We start from the raw sequence: 21,074 nt of genomic DNA on the forward strand, positions 1-21,074 counted from the left end.
TTGGTTCCTGGTAAAAGATGACCACCTGATTCAAAGATCAGGATCATTATCAGTCTTCTGCAGCGCTTGCTGATGAGCTGATTATGAATCTGGTGTGTCAAAAGAGGGAAATATTCAAAAGATGCTTGATTGGTGCCCTTGAGGTGAGGGTGACTCCTGCTCTATGTAGTATGTGCACTGCAATTGACAGTCGGCCAGACCAGGGTGAACTTCGACACTGCAGGCTCCAGTGCCTGTAATTAGGATAAGTGCAATAGCATATGTATGAATGGATAATGTTTTTATCTATCCATTTCATTTGTAACCAGTTCAGGATGTACCATGCCTACTGCCCAAAGCCAGCTGGGATAGGCCCCAGTACTTCCGTGACCCTTGAGGAAAAAGCGGTTAAGAAAATGGATGGATGGCATTCCATTTGCGTTCTGATTTTCTATATGTAAATAATCACAGGGTCGAGTGAGCCTTGGTCAATCTAAGTTATTATAGTAAATGTGACACTAAATGTCAGTGTTAGTGACTGTGACAAGTTGGACGTAGATTATCACTGCTACAGTGAAGAAATTAAAAGCAGGCAAGAGGTCTCTGCCTCTGCACGTGAGTTCTAATACGTGGTCTACATCTTGTGGCCCTGACTCACTGGGAGATTTCTCATCTTAACTGATGTGTAAAATGTAGGATACCACAGAAATAACATACAGTACAAAGAATGAACATTGTTGTTGACTGTAGCATGGATGGATTCAGGAACTCAAGATCCTCCATATTGAATTCAACAACTGCAACTTCACACACTCAAGCTATACAACATGACTTTCAAAACTGCCCCTCCCCAATAAATAAATAAATAAATAAACAAACACAGTCAGTTGAAATTCTGTGCCATGATTTGTATAAAAGTAAATGTCCATCCTTATTCTTGTCTTACACTTCTTTTATCAAAATGCCTTTTAGTTGTAATTAGCAAAAAAGTGGGCAGTGTTCAAACCATTGTGAAAGACACCGGCTATATTTACACAAAATGGTTCAAGTGGGACAATTCTGATTGCTTTTCTCCAATGTGATTCAGTCTTGTCTAATGGCAGTATAAGCTAGAACCAAATCACAATAGGACATACTCGAACCAAATCAGGCCTGAATTATATCAGTTGTGAACTGTATGTGACTGCAGTTTAAGCAAACAGGTCAGGGGTGGCAGGGCTCAGTGGTAGAGTGGCCGTCTCCCATCCGAGAGGTTGTGGGTTCGATCCTCACCCCTGGTGACCATGTTGTGTCCAAGTGTCCTTGAGCAAGACACTGAATCCCGATTTGCTCCGAGTAGACCTGGCAACGCCCTGTGTGGCAGCGGCCGACCATTGTTGTGTGAGTGTGAGGCATTGTAAATACGCTTTGGGCACCATATGGTGTAGTTAAAAGCGCTATATAAAAAGCAGTCCATATAGATGTGCAGTATAATGCCATTGTGTGCCTGATGTCATTGCAAATACTCAAACAGCAGGCAAAATCCGAAAATTCGGAGAGAAAAGCAATGGATGCCAGTTTAATAATGTGCCATTCGAACTTCACCTTAGGCAAAAATCCCTGTGAGGGCCAAACTAAAAGCTATTTAATATTTAACATTACAGTGTATGTTTATTGACGCTTCCACCTTTTCACTGCCATGCAGTCGCTTGCTTGCCTGCCTTTTGGCATGTGCATTTTTTTTTAGGTGTTTACTTCATACAAGCACAGTGATAATGGATATGGTTATTTGAACATACTGGAGATGTAACAATACATACCCCAAAAATGATGTAGGCACTAAATTGGAATTGGGCATTAGTAGCGGCAGTGAAAATCCTACCACAGATCTCAAACCCAGTCACCCATAAGTATCCCAACAGTCTCTCTAAGTTGAGTTTCCCCGTGTCGTCCGAGTCATGTTGAATTGTCTTCAACACGACCAAATCATGATTATTTGACATCTGTTTACGCTTATTTCTTCCCGTATATGCATGTTTGCGGCAACTTTGGAGCAATGTGAGTTCACAGGTTGCAGGTCATAATAAAGGGGAGTTAAGGTAATGTGACCAGGAGATAAAGGAAGAAAGCATGTCCTCACTTGAGCTACTGTACAAGTGCATTTGGATTTATGTGTGCATACTGGATATACTGTACACAGTGTCTTTCTTTCTCTAATGGAAATCTTCATGGCGAAGTATCTTATAAAGAACCCAGTAGAATATATTGAAAAAAAGGAAGGCCAGGGGGAAACCGGCCCTCGACACTGTGTCAATCTTTTTGGCTCGGTCGATAAATAACTTTCGCATTTCCTCAGTGCTTTTCCCTCCTCCTGAACCAGCTCCCAGCGGATTCACAGCAGTGTTTGCCGTGGCTCCTTGAGTGTTCGGTGCAGTGACAGTATTGTTCGTGGTGGCCTTGGAGTCCTTGGTGTTGCTGGGAGTGGAGGTTACAGCAGCCGCAGAGGTCAGTCTGGTCTCATGTACTTCCCCTTCCTGTTGGACAGAAGGGAGAAGCAGAGATCTCATTTGATGATCTTCGTGTGTGTGTGCGGCATGAACCAGTAATCAAGCAAGATATTGCACAAACTTAATATACTGTTGAAAAAATAATTGAATAAGTTTATACAATCATTTTTCTAAAAAGATGAACTTCCATTTTCATTTCAAAGACAGTTTGCTTTAGGAAATAAATAATAAATAGTACATTAATTTGTTCCACTATTTTCATCACAGGTCCACAACTTATTCCATATTTCCTCCCTCCTGATAACAGAACATTTTACATTTGAATGACAGCTAAACAACTTAAATATGTTACTTAAAACATACAGTTAATTTTGTGATAATAGTTTGACCTCCAAAATAATAATTACATTTTCAACATTTCCTATGATTCAATTTCCCCCCCTCATTCCAATCAAATTGACAGTCGGCCAGCTTCCCAAAACAGATTGTGCTCTGCCTGTGTAAAATAAATAAATAAATACAATAAATAAATAAATAAATACTGTGCTTGCATTCTTGTTGAGGGAACATGCTTGTCTTCTTCAGTATAAGTAGACCGTAGAGTGTCTAACATGCTCAATATCACGATGCCAGCTTAACTGGCAAAACACATTTCTAAAGAATTAAGCAGCGTGTGTAAACATTTTGGGAATCCCAGCTTTATTATAATAGAGTGGGTGCTTACAATATGGCAAGAACCAACTGTCTGATTTCTTGCGTCTTAAACAGTAGTCTGTGTTGATTATTGCTCACTATGGGCTTGATTTACTGTGTTTGCATGAGCAAAATCAAGCATAAATTTGAATGTTGATAACGAACAGATGTGGAAGCTGATCTGCTAACCAGGCAAACACACACACACACACACACACACACACGCACACACACACACACACACACACACACACACACACACACACGCACACACACACACACACACACACACACACACACACACACGCACACACACACACACACACACACACACACACACACACACACACACACGATTGCGTCAGCCAAATTTAGCAGGTTATGGGAAACGTACAAGAAAATTGATTCATTTAGTATGCACAATGCAATTTGTCTTGAAGACGAATTGCGATTGTTGACTTTGCTTCTTAAATAGTATGTCTGATAAGCAGGTACAAACTGGTGCGCATGAGATGAGACTTTAAAGCTTGTGTAAACAATTTTGCATATAGTATGTCTGATAAGCAGGTACAAACTGGTGCGCATGAGATGAGACTTTAAAGCTTGTGTAAACAATTTTGCATGCCAAAATTATCGAGACAATGCAGTTTTTGAGCTTATGTTTGATCTAAGTGATGCTTTGGAGGCAGTCACAAGAAGGAGTCATGCTGTATCGCCTGTGACTAGCTTCCTTTCAACTCAGCATTTTATGGTGACAGCTGGACGTCTTTCGGTGTGCTTTTTCAGCTTGAAATGCATTGTTATGCAGGATGGGCACATACGTTAATTTTCCATGCACTCGGGACAAGTTAAATCAAATGAAACATGCCTTTTATCCGGTTGCTGGCTTCCCCAAATTTACAGGAGTGATATTTTTTCTGTATCTCAATATGATGTGTTTTTTTTTTTTGCCTCTTCTACTAACACTTCAATTTCCATCACTTAATATTGTGCCCAAATTTACCATGGTGAAAACCATATGAGCTACCTTAAAGTGAAAAACCCTATTTTAAATGCTTACACAGTTTTTACACCTATTGACAACAGTGCTCTAAACTTGCTGGCATAAGTGAACACGCAATTTAGCATCTGCTATTTGGTATCTAAATAAAATATAGCGATCTCATTAGCTTACGTGTAACACACCCACCATCAGTACATTGAATGTTATTGTGAACATGCAATTTAGCACACACTATAGTAAATCAGGCCGAAGTGTTTGGATTTGACTATATGTGTAATATTTGCTTACAATAGCAAGCACTTGTTTATAGAATTACATGACAAAAAAAACGTTTGGCGCAGCATTTAAATAATTTTAATATACTGTAGACTATTTTACTGTCTTTATATGTTTCTGTTACTGACACCCTCCTTATGATTATGTCCACATCTCCTCTTAACCAGCTATATTTACTGGTAGAATGCCGGTGAAGGCACACAATACACCGGTTGCATTATGCTTCATGCACATTCAGGTACATGCCAACACACTCCATGTATTGTGCCACTCATTACCCTGTAGTTGGTGCTGTCGATGTTGGTCATAGATCCATAGAAAGGGTCTGATGCCTTGAGGCCGTTGTCAATGTTAACACGGTGGAGGGATTCAGCTAGCTCATCTGCATCAACTGCACCTCCACTGTTCTACCAGTTGACAGCATGCACAACAATAATCAACGGAGAGAAACCAAAAGGGGAGGGGGGGACAAAACAAAACAAAACATCTAACACCAAGTTTGGGGAACTCATTCATTCAGTCAATGTAGTAATAGATTATCGTTACATTTTTTCAAGTCAATACGTTTTATAGTTACATTTTATTGTTGTAGGTCTAATTCTAAACAACCTGCTACATTTTTAGGACATAGACAATCAAGATTGAGATGTCAAGTGACTATTTCTCTGAGCACGCACCCCGTGGCGCAGCGTTAATAGACTACAATGACGAGGAGGAATAAAAAACGTTTATCTGTCATCTTTCCCCCCAAGAGAATTGACACTTTGATGAAAAGGACATGATATACATGTGCGAGGTGGACAGGTTGGGTTGCCGATGAAGTGTCAGAGTGCTTTTTTTTTTCAACTCGGCGACGCTACTATGTGGAATTACCCCCTCTCTTACACCGGTGAGTGCTTTCAAATCTGATCATACAAAGGCTTTACAAGTTTGTAAAATGCTTATTTATTTCCCCTTCATGTGTGGTCAAAATGCCATCGAAGTTAGCAGTTTCATGCAAGTATTATGTAATTCAACTACATTAGCAACTTAGCAGCTGCTAATTTGGCCGCAGCCGCCGTCATTTATGCCGTAAAAAGTCTTCTTTATGGCTTTGGTCAGTTATTAAATTCAACTGTGTAATATCTATTAAACCGTAACAGCACAAATGAACGAAATAGATTATTTCCCCCACATTTTGCTCGGGCGGCACGGTGGGTGACTGGTTAGCACGTCCGCCTCCCAGTGCAGAGGACGTGAGATCGAGTCCGGGCTTCGGCCTTCCTGGGTGGAGTTTGCATGTTCTCCCTGTGCTTCATTTTTACTGGGTATAATTTATTTCCTCTAAACAAGATCTTGTGCATGTGTTCTTCCTTTTTTATATATATATAAAAAAAAAGGTTTCTTCCAGTTCCCCTGCATATCTACTAACATTCTATGTAACACAGTAGATTTGTTGTTTACATAATTTTCTTGTATTGCATAGTTTTAAGCTATATTTTCACAAAGAAATACTAGACAGAAGCCAGAAGAAGAAACTTGCTTGAGAAATATAATTACTGTATCTCACAAACATTTTGCTGTCAGATTTTTTGTATTTTTTCCAAGCTTTGTTTTTTTTCCAGCAGGAAGAAGTGGTTTAATATAATATGGAATTGCTTTCTAAGCAAAGTATCTTATGAAAATTTTCCACCACTTTTCCATTAGATTGAAGATGTTATCTGCAGTTGACTGAATGTTGATTCTCAAAGATTCATATCATGCACCAACATTAGGCTCATATTGTTTCGATGGCCTGTCAAAAAACAACAACAACAACACAACTACAGTGATGCTGCCATGCAGAGCCATGCACTAACATAGCGATGAGGTGAGGAAACTCAATCATGCTTATTCAGAAAACTCCCTTCTCATTTCTTGTTGCTGCATGTAAACATAATACTAGCATGCTACCACTGGGAGGTAGCCTAAATCCTGATGTCTTTAAGATGACACATTGCAAAGAGAACCTAATTTAACTATTTTATTGTCCGTCTACAGAAAAAGAAACTAATACAGGAGTATGCTTTTTCGGTACCTTGCTCTTCTTGGGATGTCGCCTGAATCGTAGCAGCTCTTTATGCTGTCTTGAAACAAAATTAACTGCAGCATACTCCAACAATGCAGAGAAGACAAACAGAAGGCACACTGCCATCCAGATGTCTATGGCCTTCACATAGGAGACCTGTGAGACATGAATCAAGGAACTTGTTGATATGCAATTAATTCACTCAAAAGCCCATGTGACCGTTACTGTGGTAATTGTCGTTTTCCAGCAAATTCTCCTCAAACCATTTCAGACATTATTTTAGGCTAGGAGCTACTTGTTGTGCAACTGATGCCTCTAGTGTCAGAGGACGTGACCTGATTTTTTAATAAAATTATACCATATTCAGACATGCGTAACATAGTGGAGTGCAAAGCTCTGTTTGGCACTAGGAACACGATAAACCTCCTTGCTCCTAAACACACACGCATACTTTTATGTGGTGTATGCGTACAATACGTGTGAGAGAAATGGCCGTGCTAATAAGGCTTACGTAACAAAGTGCTCCATGTCTGATTTTTTCTCATGCATACAAGATACCAGAAGAAGACTGAAGGGCTCGTTCTCACACACACAACAGATGCACAGCGTGTTTAATCAACACATCCTTGAAATCTGACTATATTCTTTGAAACGACAACAGCAACTGCAACAACTATATTCATCGTAATCGTGTAAAAGTAAGTTATTTACGGAATCATTTGTTTTGATTAATATCATTCATGTCGGTCATCAAATACGCTAAAGTGACTCACCTGGTCTGTGGCGTAAGGGAGGTTGCAGGACACCGCTGATCTATTGAACAGCAGGCTCACTGCCTTTCTTTATTGTTATTTTATTTTTCTACAGAAATACCTCTAACATGTGTTCAGTCATAAGCACAGTTGTCATGTTTTTGTTTTGTGCGGTTGGGTTTTTGTTTAATTTGAAGTTTTCTTGTTGTTCGTTTATGTGATCTGTGTTTTGTCCCTGTGTCCTTCCCTTGTCTCGTCAAGCTTTATGTGGTCCACCTGTGTCAACATGTGCCAACCAATCAGTACTCTCAGCTACTTGTGTCTTACCCAGGTGTGTCTCATCATGTCAATTAGTGTTAGTGTATTTAGCTTCTTGTCTTTTGTTCAGTCCTCGTCGGTCTTTTTGTTTGTTTGTTGCTGTCAGAGTTGCTGTTGATGTCATGCCTTGTTCCCCCACGTCTTGCCACAACTCTTGATTTTTTGGACTTTGTTGTTTTTGCTTACATCCAGTTAAAGGTTAAAGTACCCCTGGTTGTCACGCCCATCCTTCCGCATTCAACCCATCCACTGATGGAGCAGTGAGCAACAGCAGGGGCTTGCGCTCTGGGATCATTTGGTGATCAGTACCTAGTTCACCACCTAGTTTTTGTTTAATAAAAGAAAGCCCTTTTTACTTTTTTTTTGGGGGGGGGGATTTCACCTCTGCCTCCTTGTCTCTGCTTCCCTGCACCTGGGTCCTCAACCTTGCCTCAAACTCTAACAACAGTATTCAGATTAAATTACTTTTATTGACTTTATATCATGCAGAATCAAAACAAAACATATGCTTCAAAGTGCAGCGTGTTAGACATTGCAGTGCACATGTCTATTTGGCAACAAAATATATGCTATGGAAGGCATTTTTACATCTTTAAACTGTACAGATATATTTCAATGGCATCCACAAGTCTCAGCAAAACGCAGTCTTTAACAGGTCACATAAGTAAGTTAAACCACATTTCACAATCTGACCAGGAGAATGCATGTGGCTGAAAGTCGCACAAAAAACAAAACAAAACGACACATACAAGTGGGAGACCAAGGTCCACTGTCATTAGACTGCCAGCAAAATGGTCACAAATGAGTGTGCATTGGTGCGAGTGCATATGTTTTTATGGTCCCTCCAACACAGACACTGCATTAGACATTATGGTTAAAGTTAACCCACTTCTTCAGTCTTCTAGAGTTTCTGTATTGTGTTTATGCCAGTTGTTTTGGGTTTGCACGTGGTTTCATTCGTAAAACATTTCAGGACGTTGGTAAAAACGCTTAATAATAATAATAATCTAGTGACCTCGCGAAAGAAAAAACAAACAAACAGGTTCTGTGTTTTTTGTAATGTTGGAAAATCTCCTCACATATGTGCTCCTTGAAGCAGGTGTCCATTGTTGTTTGTGTTCGATGCTCTGGCACGTGTGGTTGTGTTCAGTCCGCGCAGTCAGAAGACTAGTGAATCACTAGTAGTGATAAAATCATCGCTCTCACCCTCCACATCATTTATTATCTATGGATACACAGGCATCTCCAAATAGGAGTGCAAGATTGCCAGTGCCCACATATTGTGAATGAAAGATGAAAATGAAGGTAGTGTGTTATATAGTGTGTAGATAACGACATTGAAAAATGCTCTAAAAAGAATTGTAGTCTTATATCTAGAATTTGATGTACCGACTTGCAAATTGCAATTACAAAACAAACTATTCCTATTTACGATAAAACATTTTGCAAATATGGTAACTCGAGTCACTGACAGTTCGTACTTGATAGAAAAAACACAATAAAAAAACAAAACACACCAAATTATGAAATTATTGTCTTTAATAATTGATTCCAGTACATGTGTTTGGACTGCCAGTATATTAGCATGTCATGCATGCTTCACGTTAGGGACCACTCTCACTGTCATATTGTTTTTGGATGTTAAAAGGAGTGTGAAGCACCTGAATGAAAGCCAACCAAACACAAGCTAAACAACAACAACAAAAATTCAAAACTGACCTTTGGCAGTGAAGTTCTGGAGCCTGAGCTTTGTGTTGTCATTGTGAGGACAGTAGTGATGCCAAGCGCCACTCTGGCCGGGGCCGCATCCATGTTAATCCAAAAGGACACCCAGGATAGAATAACAATCAGCAGAGACGGGATGTACATTTGGATCAGGTAGTAACCCATCTGACGTTCCAAGTGGAACCGCACTTCAATACAAGTAAATTTACCTGCAACACAGTACATACACAACACAGCATTCTGATAAACATTTTTGTTTAACGAACACAATTAACTCATTCACTCCCAGCCATTTTCACTGAAGCAACCCTCTTTGCCCTCGGCTGTTTTACTGGATTTTGACTGATTTTGCAAAGCCCACAAAATATTGTGTTCTTTTGGTATAAAAACATGGAACCTACCAAAAGAAAGATTAGAGTCTCTTCTCTTATCAGGAAAAAAATATACTTGTGTCTGTTGCTGTTTTGCAGCAATTAGCATTAGAATATAGCTAAGTTTCATCATTATTCACAAACTTGTTGAAAACACTGGGGAAAAAGAGCTTGTTGCAACATGGCCCTGGCTGATCTCATATACTCTGCTGCCACCTGTTGGCCATTTTTTGTAATAACTATCATTGCTTTAAGTGACCTCTTCATGACAGAAGCTGTATCAAAGCCTTCTGTATGCTCTAGCAAAAAAACATACATTGGAGTGGGAGTGAAGGACAAAGTATTAAAATACATATTTATATGTTTTTGGGTTTCAATGAGTTTAACACAACCAAGTACTTTTTTATGCGCTGCATCTGGAAATGTCGGCTTCCTTTTTTAATGCCTGCTTGTGCCATCATTTTCCTTTTTACACAGTTCCACTAGGGAGTGCTGATGGGTAGAAACTTCCTTGGTACACCTGCGGGGAGTTTACTGCTGCTAGTATTTAGATGTAACTTCAGTGGAAGGATAGCACTGCAATATTACCTTGCTTGTCACCATTGTCACTGTTTCACAATTGCCATTCACTATTGTTAGGTACTTATGGTTTTGCTCATTCTTCAGACTTAGGCTGCTGCTAGTTGCCATTAGCAACCCCCCAAGTCCAACTCCCAGATGTCATGGTAAGGTAGATTGCAAGGAATCCTATTAAATCTCATTTAATATATGTATATTTTTTTAAATATGCAATATTTTTCAATACAGTAACCTTTTTGCCAACCAATAGTGCATCTGGAGTATTCACCAGCAGTAAAAGTATTCACCGGGCTTCACCTTTTTTCATGTTAGTCTCATTCCAAAATTCTGTAAATTATTTCAACCTTAAAAACCTTTTCTGTGTGCAAAATTGATTAAAACTAGGGTGGTGGAAGCGCACACATACTTGACATTGAGGAAGCAGAAATTGACTCGCTAGGTTCAGAGAGATGAGACGTTTGCGTTTATATGGGCAAACTGCAAGTTCTCCCCTTGTAGATGATGTAGTCTGCCGCACATTTGATGTGGGCAATTGACCGCCCTGCACCTCCAACCGTCCATCTATTGCCGCTTTTCCATTAGCCCCAAAACAGCACCACACCACAACCACACATGCTGCATAACAGCTTAACGCAGATGCACCATGTTTGCTTTGAATTCTGGGCTCTATTAATTGACCAGAGTCTGCAGACCTACTGAGTTTATATTCAATCAGCATTTCTTTAATGTATTCAGGACCTAAACCATTCAGTGATTTATAGACTAGTAGCAGAATTCTGAAATCCGCTCTACAGCTGACTGGGCTTAAAGTAGGACCTGTGCTATTTTAGGACTGTTCAGTTTAATCCCACCCAAGTTTCTAGCGGCTAGAATCTAGCCTGTTCAATAGTATATTATGATGAACTGTATTGAATGCTGCACTGAGATCCAATAAGACTATCACCGACACATCTTATATAATTTCGGACTTTAATAAGAGCTGTTTCTTTATTTTGATGACGTTGAAAACCTGGCAGCCTCGTTTTTTTTTTATGTCACAAAATGTACATACCTACAGTTTCTTTGGGCAATTTGGCACCCATTGGTCATTTTCAGATCTGTTTAGAGATGTTCATTGAGATTTAAGTTTGCGCTCTGGCACTCAGGGGCATTCAGAACCGGCTTGAATATTTTGATATTTTGAATGTAGATGAACTGTCACACCTGTCTGAGGTGTGTAGTCTCTCATCTCATATAATCTCTGAACATTGGTGCATTTATTTCCCCCCCAATCCTGACTAGTCTTGAGTTTGTGACACTGAAAAACATCCCCAGGGCCATGATGCTGCCACTGACATGCTTCATTGTACTGGCCAGGTGATGAGCAAGGGCTGTTTTTCTCCAAATATACCATTTGGCATTCACACCTAAGAGTTCAACCATCCCTGACCAAGACCCTTGTCTCCTCAGACCACTCAGTTTAGAAGTGGTGACCAGCTCTTGGAAGAATCCCAGTGGTTCTGAATATCTTACATTTATTGATGATTGAGGCCACTGTCATTGGGACCTTCAAAGCAGCAGAAATTTTTGTGCCTCGAGTTGGCTTTATTCAAAGTTTTAAATAATTTGGGAACTGAATGACTTTGTACCGAGAAAAAGTCACAATTATAATACTGACCATTACAGTGTTTTAAACATTGTCAAATAATGTTTTTTTTTTTCATCCAGTAATTGAAACTAACTAGCCTTGCCTAGCCTTGTACTAGATCACTTGCTACAAACATTAGCTCTGGTGTCAATGCTCTCTCCAACACATTTTCTATTAAGTGAATAGCTTAGCTTCAGTGCTTAGGTTAGCATGACTGCCTCACTGATCTGAGATTTGGATCAAATCTCAATGCCAAAATAAACGAAGTGCGCATGCGTGAACATCAGGTAAAAAAAATAAAAATTTGCTACCAAAATAGCCGTCATTTGAATGCGTGAGATTGGAGTACTGAAAGTGTTTGCGTAACTGTACAACTTTTTATTTATTTATTTATTTATTTTCCTGGAGAGCTCAGTATTGTTCATTCGGTAATTGATTAAATAGAAAACATCGTTGAAATGGTCCAAATCAGAGCTTCCTCCGTTAGATTCAATGAAAAGTTGGTAGTCGGCTACTAGCCGATCTACCCATAATGCACCGCACTGCAGAGATGCGCACTTTGCTTATTCTTGGGTGGAATGCTTGATTTCGCTGGATATTTCAGCTCATCCCACATTATAGTTTGTTATTTATTTATTATTTATCTTATTTATTTTGTTTTTTAACCTTATCTCCTCTTAAATATTTGTCTTTTGTATTATGATTTTTTCCTCTGATTTCCTTTATTGTTTGAATGTATTTTCTATAGGATTCTAATTTGTTCTTTTTTTTATTATTATTTGTGATGCATGCGCTATTAGTTTACCACTAATAACGATAGCATCCCAGAGTACTGTTGGGTCCACTTCACCATTGTCGTTTTCTGTCACATATGTAAGTAAATGTTCTTTTTCATTTCCGTCTTTCTCTGTTCATTATTAATGATCAGTCTACCAGGGGTCAGAAACCCCCATTCATTTTAATGGCTAGGCTACCAGGGGTCCAAATCCCTCATTCATTTCTATGGGCGGGCTACCAGGGGTCCGAATCAGCATTCATTTGCATGGCTGAGCTATCTATGGCGAATAGACTTTAAATAAACATGTATTCCATATTGTGTGCCGTCTTCTGCTTTTCAGGCCAATTTTACAATGGATACATTATTCATGCATTCACAAATTCACACTCCGGTGGTGATAAACTAAGTAAGTAGCCACACCTGGCTTGGGGCAGGCTGATGGATGCCTGGTGCCACTGTCCGCCTACGCCCCTCCAACCACAACCAAACATTCACACCATTCATTTACCAGTGTGAGTGGCACTGGAGGCAATGTGTGTTAAGTGTCTTGCCCAAGGACACAACGACTCATGACTTGGAGAGAGCGAGAATCGAGCAGATTTTTTCGGTTACTGGACGACCGGCTCTACCTCCTGAGCCATGGCCACCATGGCCATGACACACAAATACAGGGGATTAAGCTCCAATGTTCCAGGCCTCAACGCTTCTTACACTCATAAAGAAACAATCTATCCTTGAACGTTCTCTGTGAGCAGCTGAGTAATGTGTATATTCCCGCTCTAATGGTTGCATGTATCTCCACACATCTATCAGTCATCTCTTTCAATGACATATTAATATATCTTGACAGTTGTTCTCTATTTTCTATTTCTATTTGCGTCATTTCTGTGGGTCAGAGCTACATTTATATCTATCCATCCATTTTCGTGACCGCTTATTCCTCACAAGGGTGGCGGGGGTGCTGGAACCTATCCCAGTCGGCTTTGAGCAATAGGCGGGATACGCCTTGAAGTGGTTGCCAGCTAATACAGGGCAACATTTATATATCCCCCCCACATGATAATCCTTCAGATTCCACTACAACGGCATCAAATATACGCTTAAAGAAAATCTTTTTCAGGAGGTGCATATACTGTACAGCAACTTGAAAAAGTATTCATATACCCCTTGAGTTTTTCAACATTTTTTGACGCGACTCCTTATCTTGAATTCCTTTACAAATTCAAAATGGGTTGAGTTTGCCAACAAAGTTACTACTCCTCTCTTGCGGCGTCCTTTGTATGTGCTATAGAATAAGTACCGATAGCCAAACTTCCTCAGTTTTTCATGTTCTTCTTGGTATAAATGAGTCTCTTGCAACATTACAATGTGTTTTTTTTTTTCAATTACACATAACCTTCCCTCTTTTCACATTTAGCAATATTATCTTGATACTATTGTCCATTTTTAACCTTTTGTTTCCTCCTCACATGTGCTCCCCAACACACACTTGAAAAGTTAAAAATCCAAAACGGGGGTGATTTCAAACTCTGGGGCAAATTCCTACTTATCCCAGTGCCCCTAAAACTGTATGAAGAGGAAGTCCTCTGGCCTGAGGACCTCTCCCCAGACCTAACACTAGACTCTCCATTAGTGTAGACATATCAAGCACGAAATGCGTCTCTCGGCTCTGTGGTGCATTATGGGTAGGCCATATACATATACAATTTTAAAAACGTGGGTGAAAAATAAGTTTTTTTCAACACTCAAACTTATATCATGCCCCTTTAACGTAACTTGATTTGCACTTCGCTTATTGTCCTTTCGTAAACCATGCTCCCAAACCCACACAGCCCCGACATTCGGCTCGAAGCTCCCTTGACCTCTATTGTAAAATCGATCAACAAAACTTTTGTCAGCTTCAATAAAACTAGACCAAATAATGTTCCAACAAGCTGTGGACCTACGACAAGCAAATTAATGAAGCGATGTGCCCATAGATTGTGTAAATCGTAGTGCAATCAGTGGATTACACAATGTGGATGGCCTCACCCCCAGCTAAATGTCTCCAAAACAAGCATTTCCTACGTTTGCTCCAAGGTTAGACTATAATGAGCTTGGCTAAAGTTAACTAGCAAGCGAAAAAGACAGCTTTTAGCTCTGTTGTCAAACTCACTTTTCATCCACAAAACTGGACATAAAAGTTATACTTATATTGTATATTATTAGAATATCATTGTAATTGGCCATTCATTACCTCACTCAGCAAGCACGTCCACATTTTCAGCGAGTTCCTTATGAGGTGACGCCTCGTAAATATATACGGTTTATCTTCATCATTATTAATGTTAGTTGGGTAACTTGGCGTCCTAATAAGTAGTTTACGCTGGGTCTCATACTGGGGAGCTCTGTGATGTTTCATCGATTTATACAAAGTGAACATTGCATCATAACAGACACTTTGAACCCATTTTGTTTTCATCTTTCACATAGCATTGTGTGACCTCAGAGAAAACAACCGTTCTGTTACAGACAGGGGGAAAAACACACATAATGAGTTTACTGGTATATTTATAAGTATAAGTAGTTTAAGTATTTTAAGGGATTACAATTTCCATGCAGAGAGAGAGACACACTGTTGTTGTTTTGGATTTATCTTAAAACCTGTATGATTTAGTATAGATTTTCTGCATATTTTAATATTATGCATACTGTAGACACTTTTGCCTCCATCGGGACAATATCACGCTTGTATGCTGCAAAAACACTCACTGACATGCTCTGGCACATTTATTTCCATTGTGAATATCCAGAAGGATGTCAGACCCGAAAGCATCAAATGAAGGGGGCGGGGCTTTTGTGAATGGTCCATTAACCTCTCTCTCCCCCAGCCAGTGAATTTGCTTAAGGCAATTAAGTTCACAACATAACATTACATATCCAGAATAAAGAAATATGGAATGGCCCCTTCTATTTACTCTTCTTATCTTCTATTTTCATCAAAAAAATAAATAATAATTTACTCGAGTTGTGATTATTCCACCCGTCTACTGTGTACCTATGATTCTGGGCAAGGAAAGTCTTATTTTCTCTTAAATCGTTGTTGTAGTTTGCCCTTCATTTGCTGTGTTGCCTCTATTCGATGTTTCCCACCACCAGCTTGCCGCCAATTTGTTCCCACTGTCCCTTCAGTCCTTTTTGACATTCACCTAATTCTTTGTTTTGGAAGGAATTTGGTCGCATAATCATGATCAAAGAAGTCTTGTTTATTTCCTATCTTTATTGGCTTTTTTTCCTTGCCCCACACCTTTTGTAAGAATTTTTTTTAGGTGTCAATTTGCAGAAAGTTAGCGGCAATAGATCTTGGAGTTGCCTCTGGGCCAGACTTTTTTGTCAATGCTCAATGGCAGCACTGGATATGAAGCTCCGTGCTTTCCTGTAATTCGAGTGCGGTTTTGAGCAGCCGCCCCACGTAGTCGCCACTGAGTAAAAGTCTTTTCCAGCGTCCTCAGGGACCCGGTAAATACAGAGATTATTCCTCCGCAACCTGCTTTCTAAATCAGTTAGCTTTTCTTGAAGCTGGCGTGACCGTTCCATTATCTCCCATATCCTGGTGCCCGAGTCCGCCTGCCACTCCTGCAGTTCATGTATCTGAACCTGTGCTGTTTCAATAGTAGCTGCTTGGGCGTGAAGCTCTTTCTTGTTTTTGGAGCATTTGCAATTTATTTCTTCATACATCGCACTGATTTCTCACTTCATTTCCTCTTAGAATGTGGCTAAGTCTTCCCGGAACTCCCTTCTTCTTTGATGGCAAAAAGGCCTCCGTAAAGTTAGCCACTTCCACACACTTGCGGCTAGCGTCCTCTTTGCCATCATCTTGTTCGGGTTCCATTTCGTGTTTTTCCTCTTCTTTGTTATTGCTCTTTTGCTTTCTTGATACCTTATCCATGTTTAGCCTTTTTTACTTTTGTCTGTCTTTTGGCTGTTTCAAGCAACTTTTCTCAACCGAACATCTGCTTCACCACTACTCCACCATTTTATAAACCCTTCGAGTGAGCTATTTTTGTCCGCTCACCAAATGTTATGAGTGTGTGTGTTACCTGTGTTGTAGTGCTTGGTACAGTATCTGAGGTCGGATTCATCTTTAAGAAGGAACTGTGGAAGCGTCAGTCCTTCGGCCACTTGGACTGGTCCATTCTCCTGCCACTCAAAGATCAGGTCATTCATGGTGTAACCAACTGTAAAAGATACATAAAACACATGATAAATTATTTTCATTCAAGGTGTGGGGCAGCTGGACCTCATCTGCGAAGACCTGGGTTTTGGAAAACATAAGACCCCGGTTTGACTTCCACTGCGGACAAAATATATTTTAACTGGCAAAGCACTTCACACTCCAAAACTCAGGTCAGGTGCAAGCCCACAATTTGTGCACACCATTACTCTGCTTGCATGTCTGCATGGGTGTGGTCTGCTTCTGTGTGTGCAACAAACATTTACAGCAGAGAGTAAAATTAATATGAATAATTCACCTTATGGGATAAATAAATTGTTTTCCCGTTATTGTTGACATAGCTATATTAGATTTTGTTTTGTTATATTGTCCTTTTTTCATGTCTGTCTCGTTAGGTTTTTGTTTCCACCTATATTCTCCTCAGCCTTGTCTACCAATCAGCTCCCTCAGCCAGTTTTCCCTTTTGTCTCATCAGTTTGTTTGTATTTGGTTCCCTGCTTTCAGTCATTTTTTAATCATTTTTGCTGGTCACAACTTACACGCCCTTGTCTTGTCATTGATACTTGTAGGGTGAGCGTTTTGTTTCTTTCTTTTTTTTTAGAGCTTAGTATTGTTCATTCGGTAATTTTACCGATTTCACATGTCATCGTCATTGCTCTTTTTTTTATTTATTTTTATAAATTTTTATTTTGTATGTGGGTGAGAATGTGTATGTGCATGTGCGTGTGTGTGGGTTTTGTTTCCTGGTCGTTCTTTGTTACCTTGAGTTGAGATTTTCTTTTAGGACATTGATTTTGTACAATATTTAGATTTTTTTCCCCCAGTATATTTGTTAGCATTTTTGAATTTGGTAATACATTTTGTTCAGTCCACCTGCACTCCTGTCTTGCTTCTCCTGCTTTCCTGCATTTAGGTTCTCATCTGTGCGAAACCATAACAGTTATATTTAAAATAAATTCATATACTATTCAAATTAGAGGTACTCTTCATAGAATAGCATCGGTTTTGTTTATAGAGCTGTACGCTATTAAATTGTTGATGGAGCTTTACGTTATTAAATTGTTTTATTTCTAATCAATTGTTGTTATTGTCTTTTGTGATTAATAGGCAGTGGTTTTTTTTGTGTTAAGCTTTTACATTAGTGTAGAGATGAAATGTTATGCAAATTTTATATCACCATTATCATGACCAAAATGTTAAAAGAAACACATACCGACATCAAAAGTATTGCAACATGTTTTATTTTAAACATAAGATAAATGAAAAATAAGCAACCTCATGTGCTTAAAAAATAAATAAATAAATAAATTCTGCATGGTGACGCCATGAAATTTACTTAAATTGATGACAGTGACATTATATACAGTCGCTTGACTATTTACAATGACGGAGTCCAACCCAAGACACACTTAGGACTACGCCCTCATTTGAATAACATTTCGTTCTGACAGTGTCTGCAACATGAAATAAATGAGAGCAGAGCGTTTTTAGTTATTGATTGATATTTGAGTCTATTTAAATTTATTTTGAAACTTATTTTTTGAATCTCATTCATTTATTTATTTTAAATTTATTTTTACTTTTATTTATTTATTAATGGATATACATTTTTTGTTTTGATTTCCGTTTATATTTATTTTTTGTATTTAATTTTTGAATTATATTCTTATATCTGTTTTTATTTTCACTTCTATTCATTCATTTATTTATTTATTCATTTTTTATTTTCACATCTATTTATTCATTTATTTATTTATTCATTTTTTATTTTGGCAGTTTTGGTGCTAGGGCAGCACGTGGCTGACTGGTTAGCACGTCCGCCTCCCAGTGCAGAGGACGTCAGATTGAGTCCGGGCTTCGGCCTTCTTGGGTGGAGTTTGCATGTTCTCCCCGTGCTTGCGTGGGTTTTCTCCAGGTACTCTGGTTTCCTCTCACATTCAAAAGACATGCATGTCAGGTTAATTGAACTCTCCAAGTTGTCCGTGATTGTGAGTGTGGATGATTATTCGTCTCTGTGTGCCCTGCGATTGGCTGGCAACCAGTTCAGGGTGTACCCCGCCTACTGCCCGAAGCCAGCTGGGATAGGCTCCAGCCCAGGCCCCCCGTGACCCTTGTGATCACAAGCGGTTAAGAAAATGGATAGATAGATGGATGGCTGGAGTTTTGGTCCTCCATACATATACAGTAGGTGGGCTGATAATGCATTGTAGATTTTTAGAGGACTTCTTCAGGCTCATTATTTGCGTCACTCATATGAGTCTCATATGCATAGACGACAATTCCTCCTCCAAATATATGCATATTACCTCATTTAAATACGCGCAAAAACCACCGGCACACCGCGGTGCAATCTGGTGGTTGGCAGCACAGTGAGCAATGAATTTCCCCATCAGCGCGTGCTTTGTGGATTAGACACTCCTGGATTGCTCCATTCATACTGGTTAGCCCTGCGCAAAAGCCACGCAAACCTTTAGTGGATTCTGTCCGCCATGCATGGAGTTTTCTTTATTTTGGTATTTCTTGGACTAGCGCAGATAGGAGTGGGTGTTTGTGTGTGGTTGTGGGAGGGAATGCAGCCGACTTCTGGCCAATGGACGAAGCTCCCCTCACTCCCTTTAAATTTAGCACAGAAAGCCATGCGGCATGGCATGTACCTGTAGATCGGTGGTGTCCAAACTCGGCCCTCGAGGGCCGGAGGCCTGCAGGTTTTGGATGTTTCCCTGCTCACACTATTCCAATGAACAGGATCGTTATCAGGCTTATGCAGGGCTTGCTGATGAGCTTCAGGTGTATTTTGAAAAAATAAACATCCAAAACCTGCAGGAGGACCGAGTTTGGAGACCACTGCTGTAGATCTAGGAAATCGGCATGCACAAACTACATATAAAAGGAACAGCAAGAAGATCTCCAGTCCACTTGCAAATGATATAAAGTAGACCGCTGTGAATGAACACTTGGAGAACACCACCACACCACAGAAAATGTGAATTATATGCACAGAGTGTGCACAAAGTCATTAATTTACCTCGCAGAGAGGCAAGTTGTTCTCCCAGTGGTAATTTGTGCCCCCTCGGGGCCTCCATTGGCCAGGTGAGGAGATTTAAATTGATTGGGTAGATGGAAGTCTGTTGATGTGATGACATCATGACATTCAAAGCAAAAGAACCAATCTAAATTATATATATATATATATATATATTATAATAAAGCTAAATCAATTATAAATAATCTATAATGAGTAAAACATTTCACAACTCAGTGGTTGACAGGTTAAGTAATCCATTTTTGAATGAGGAGTTTTGTCCCATCATAAAAATAACCCAACATTTGGGTAGATAATACCCCAGTATAAAACCCAAAGGTTGCACCGTTGAAGTCTGCTATTCTTCCTCTGGCCATCGAAACTGGTCAATTCTATAATAGCTCTGAAAATAGCAGATTGTGTGAGATTTGTGACTTGTATGATGTGTAAAGTGAATCTCACTTTCCCCTTTGATAATTACTGATTACTGTAAGAGAGCATCAATATTATACAACATAACCCCGATGAGCCATTGGTCATACGTGGAAAAGATGAAATGGTTGCTTTAGTTGGATGTCTTTGGATTCAGGGGTTTTATTTCAAAAGCATGGAAAAGAAGGCAATATAGGCTGTTCTTGAGCTGATTTCTTGTTGTACACTGCGCCTGGTTCATTTGATTGTCTGGTATCTCATAAACCAATTAGGGCTGGGCTTGCAGTTATTTATATGCATGACACAAACTTAAAAAAAAAAAGTCATTCATGCACTATAGAGCTAAACTAAACATCTATTACTGTATATGTTATTATACAGTATATGTTGAAACCATATGTGAATGTCGTGCTTACTGTGATGAGGAGAGTAATTCTTTTCAAGCTGCATCTGTATTCAGTTGACGGAGACAGATTACACACGCTGGCATGTTTATACTGAGATAATCATTTAAATGACCATGCTCTGACCAGGATGACCCTGCTTGATAAAGATTAAAAATGGCCAAGAGTAGGAAAAGAAACCACTGAGCTAAGCAATAGGTGGAAGCTTTCATAAACTGCATAAAGCTGGTGCTCTATGGAGCATTTTTTTAAACGCGGAACAGCTGGTAAAAGATGGTACATGCCTAAAGCCATACACAAAAGATGTAGTTGGTCTTGTTTGTCAAGGTTTGGTTCTGTGTGTGTGTGTATGTGCGTGCGTATGTGTTA

The 21,074-nt window shown here is 39.5% G+C and overlaps 1 protein-coding gene across 4 annotated transcripts in view; it reads right to left on the bottom strand.

The window, feature by feature from the left end:
• Nucleotides 1-1,509: 1,509 nt before the first annotated feature.
• glra3 (glycine receptor, alpha 3) overlaps nt 1,510-21,074 on the bottom strand; it is a 118,449-nt gene continuing 98,884 nt past the window's right edge. For 3 of the 4 annotated variants that reach the window (XM_077570637.1, XM_077570638.1, XM_077570639.1), the window contains exons 6-10: nt 16,714-16,851; nt 9,274-9,488; nt 6,494-6,640; nt 4,716-4,844; nt 1,510-2,492 (exon numbers count right to left, since the gene is read on the bottom strand). In XM_077570637.1, coding sequence (XP_077426763.1) covers nt 2,172-2,492; nt 4,716-4,844; nt 6,494-6,640; nt 9,274-9,488; nt 16,714-16,851 — 950 coding nt within the window. In that variant the 3' untranslated portion in view covers nt 1,510-2,171. The remainder of the gene's footprint in view (nt 2,493-4,715; nt 4,845-6,493; nt 6,641-9,273; nt 9,489-16,713; nt 16,852-21,074) is intronic. The other variant, XM_077570640.1, reaches the window with a different exon arrangement.

This window comes from Vanacampus margaritifer, chromosome 7, assembly GCF_051991255.1.
Source record: "Vanacampus margaritifer isolate UIUO_Vmar chromosome 7, RoL_Vmar_1.0, whole genome shotgun sequence".
Taxonomy (NCBI): Eukaryota; Metazoa; Chordata; class Actinopteri; order Syngnathiformes; family Syngnathidae; genus Vanacampus; species Vanacampus margaritifer.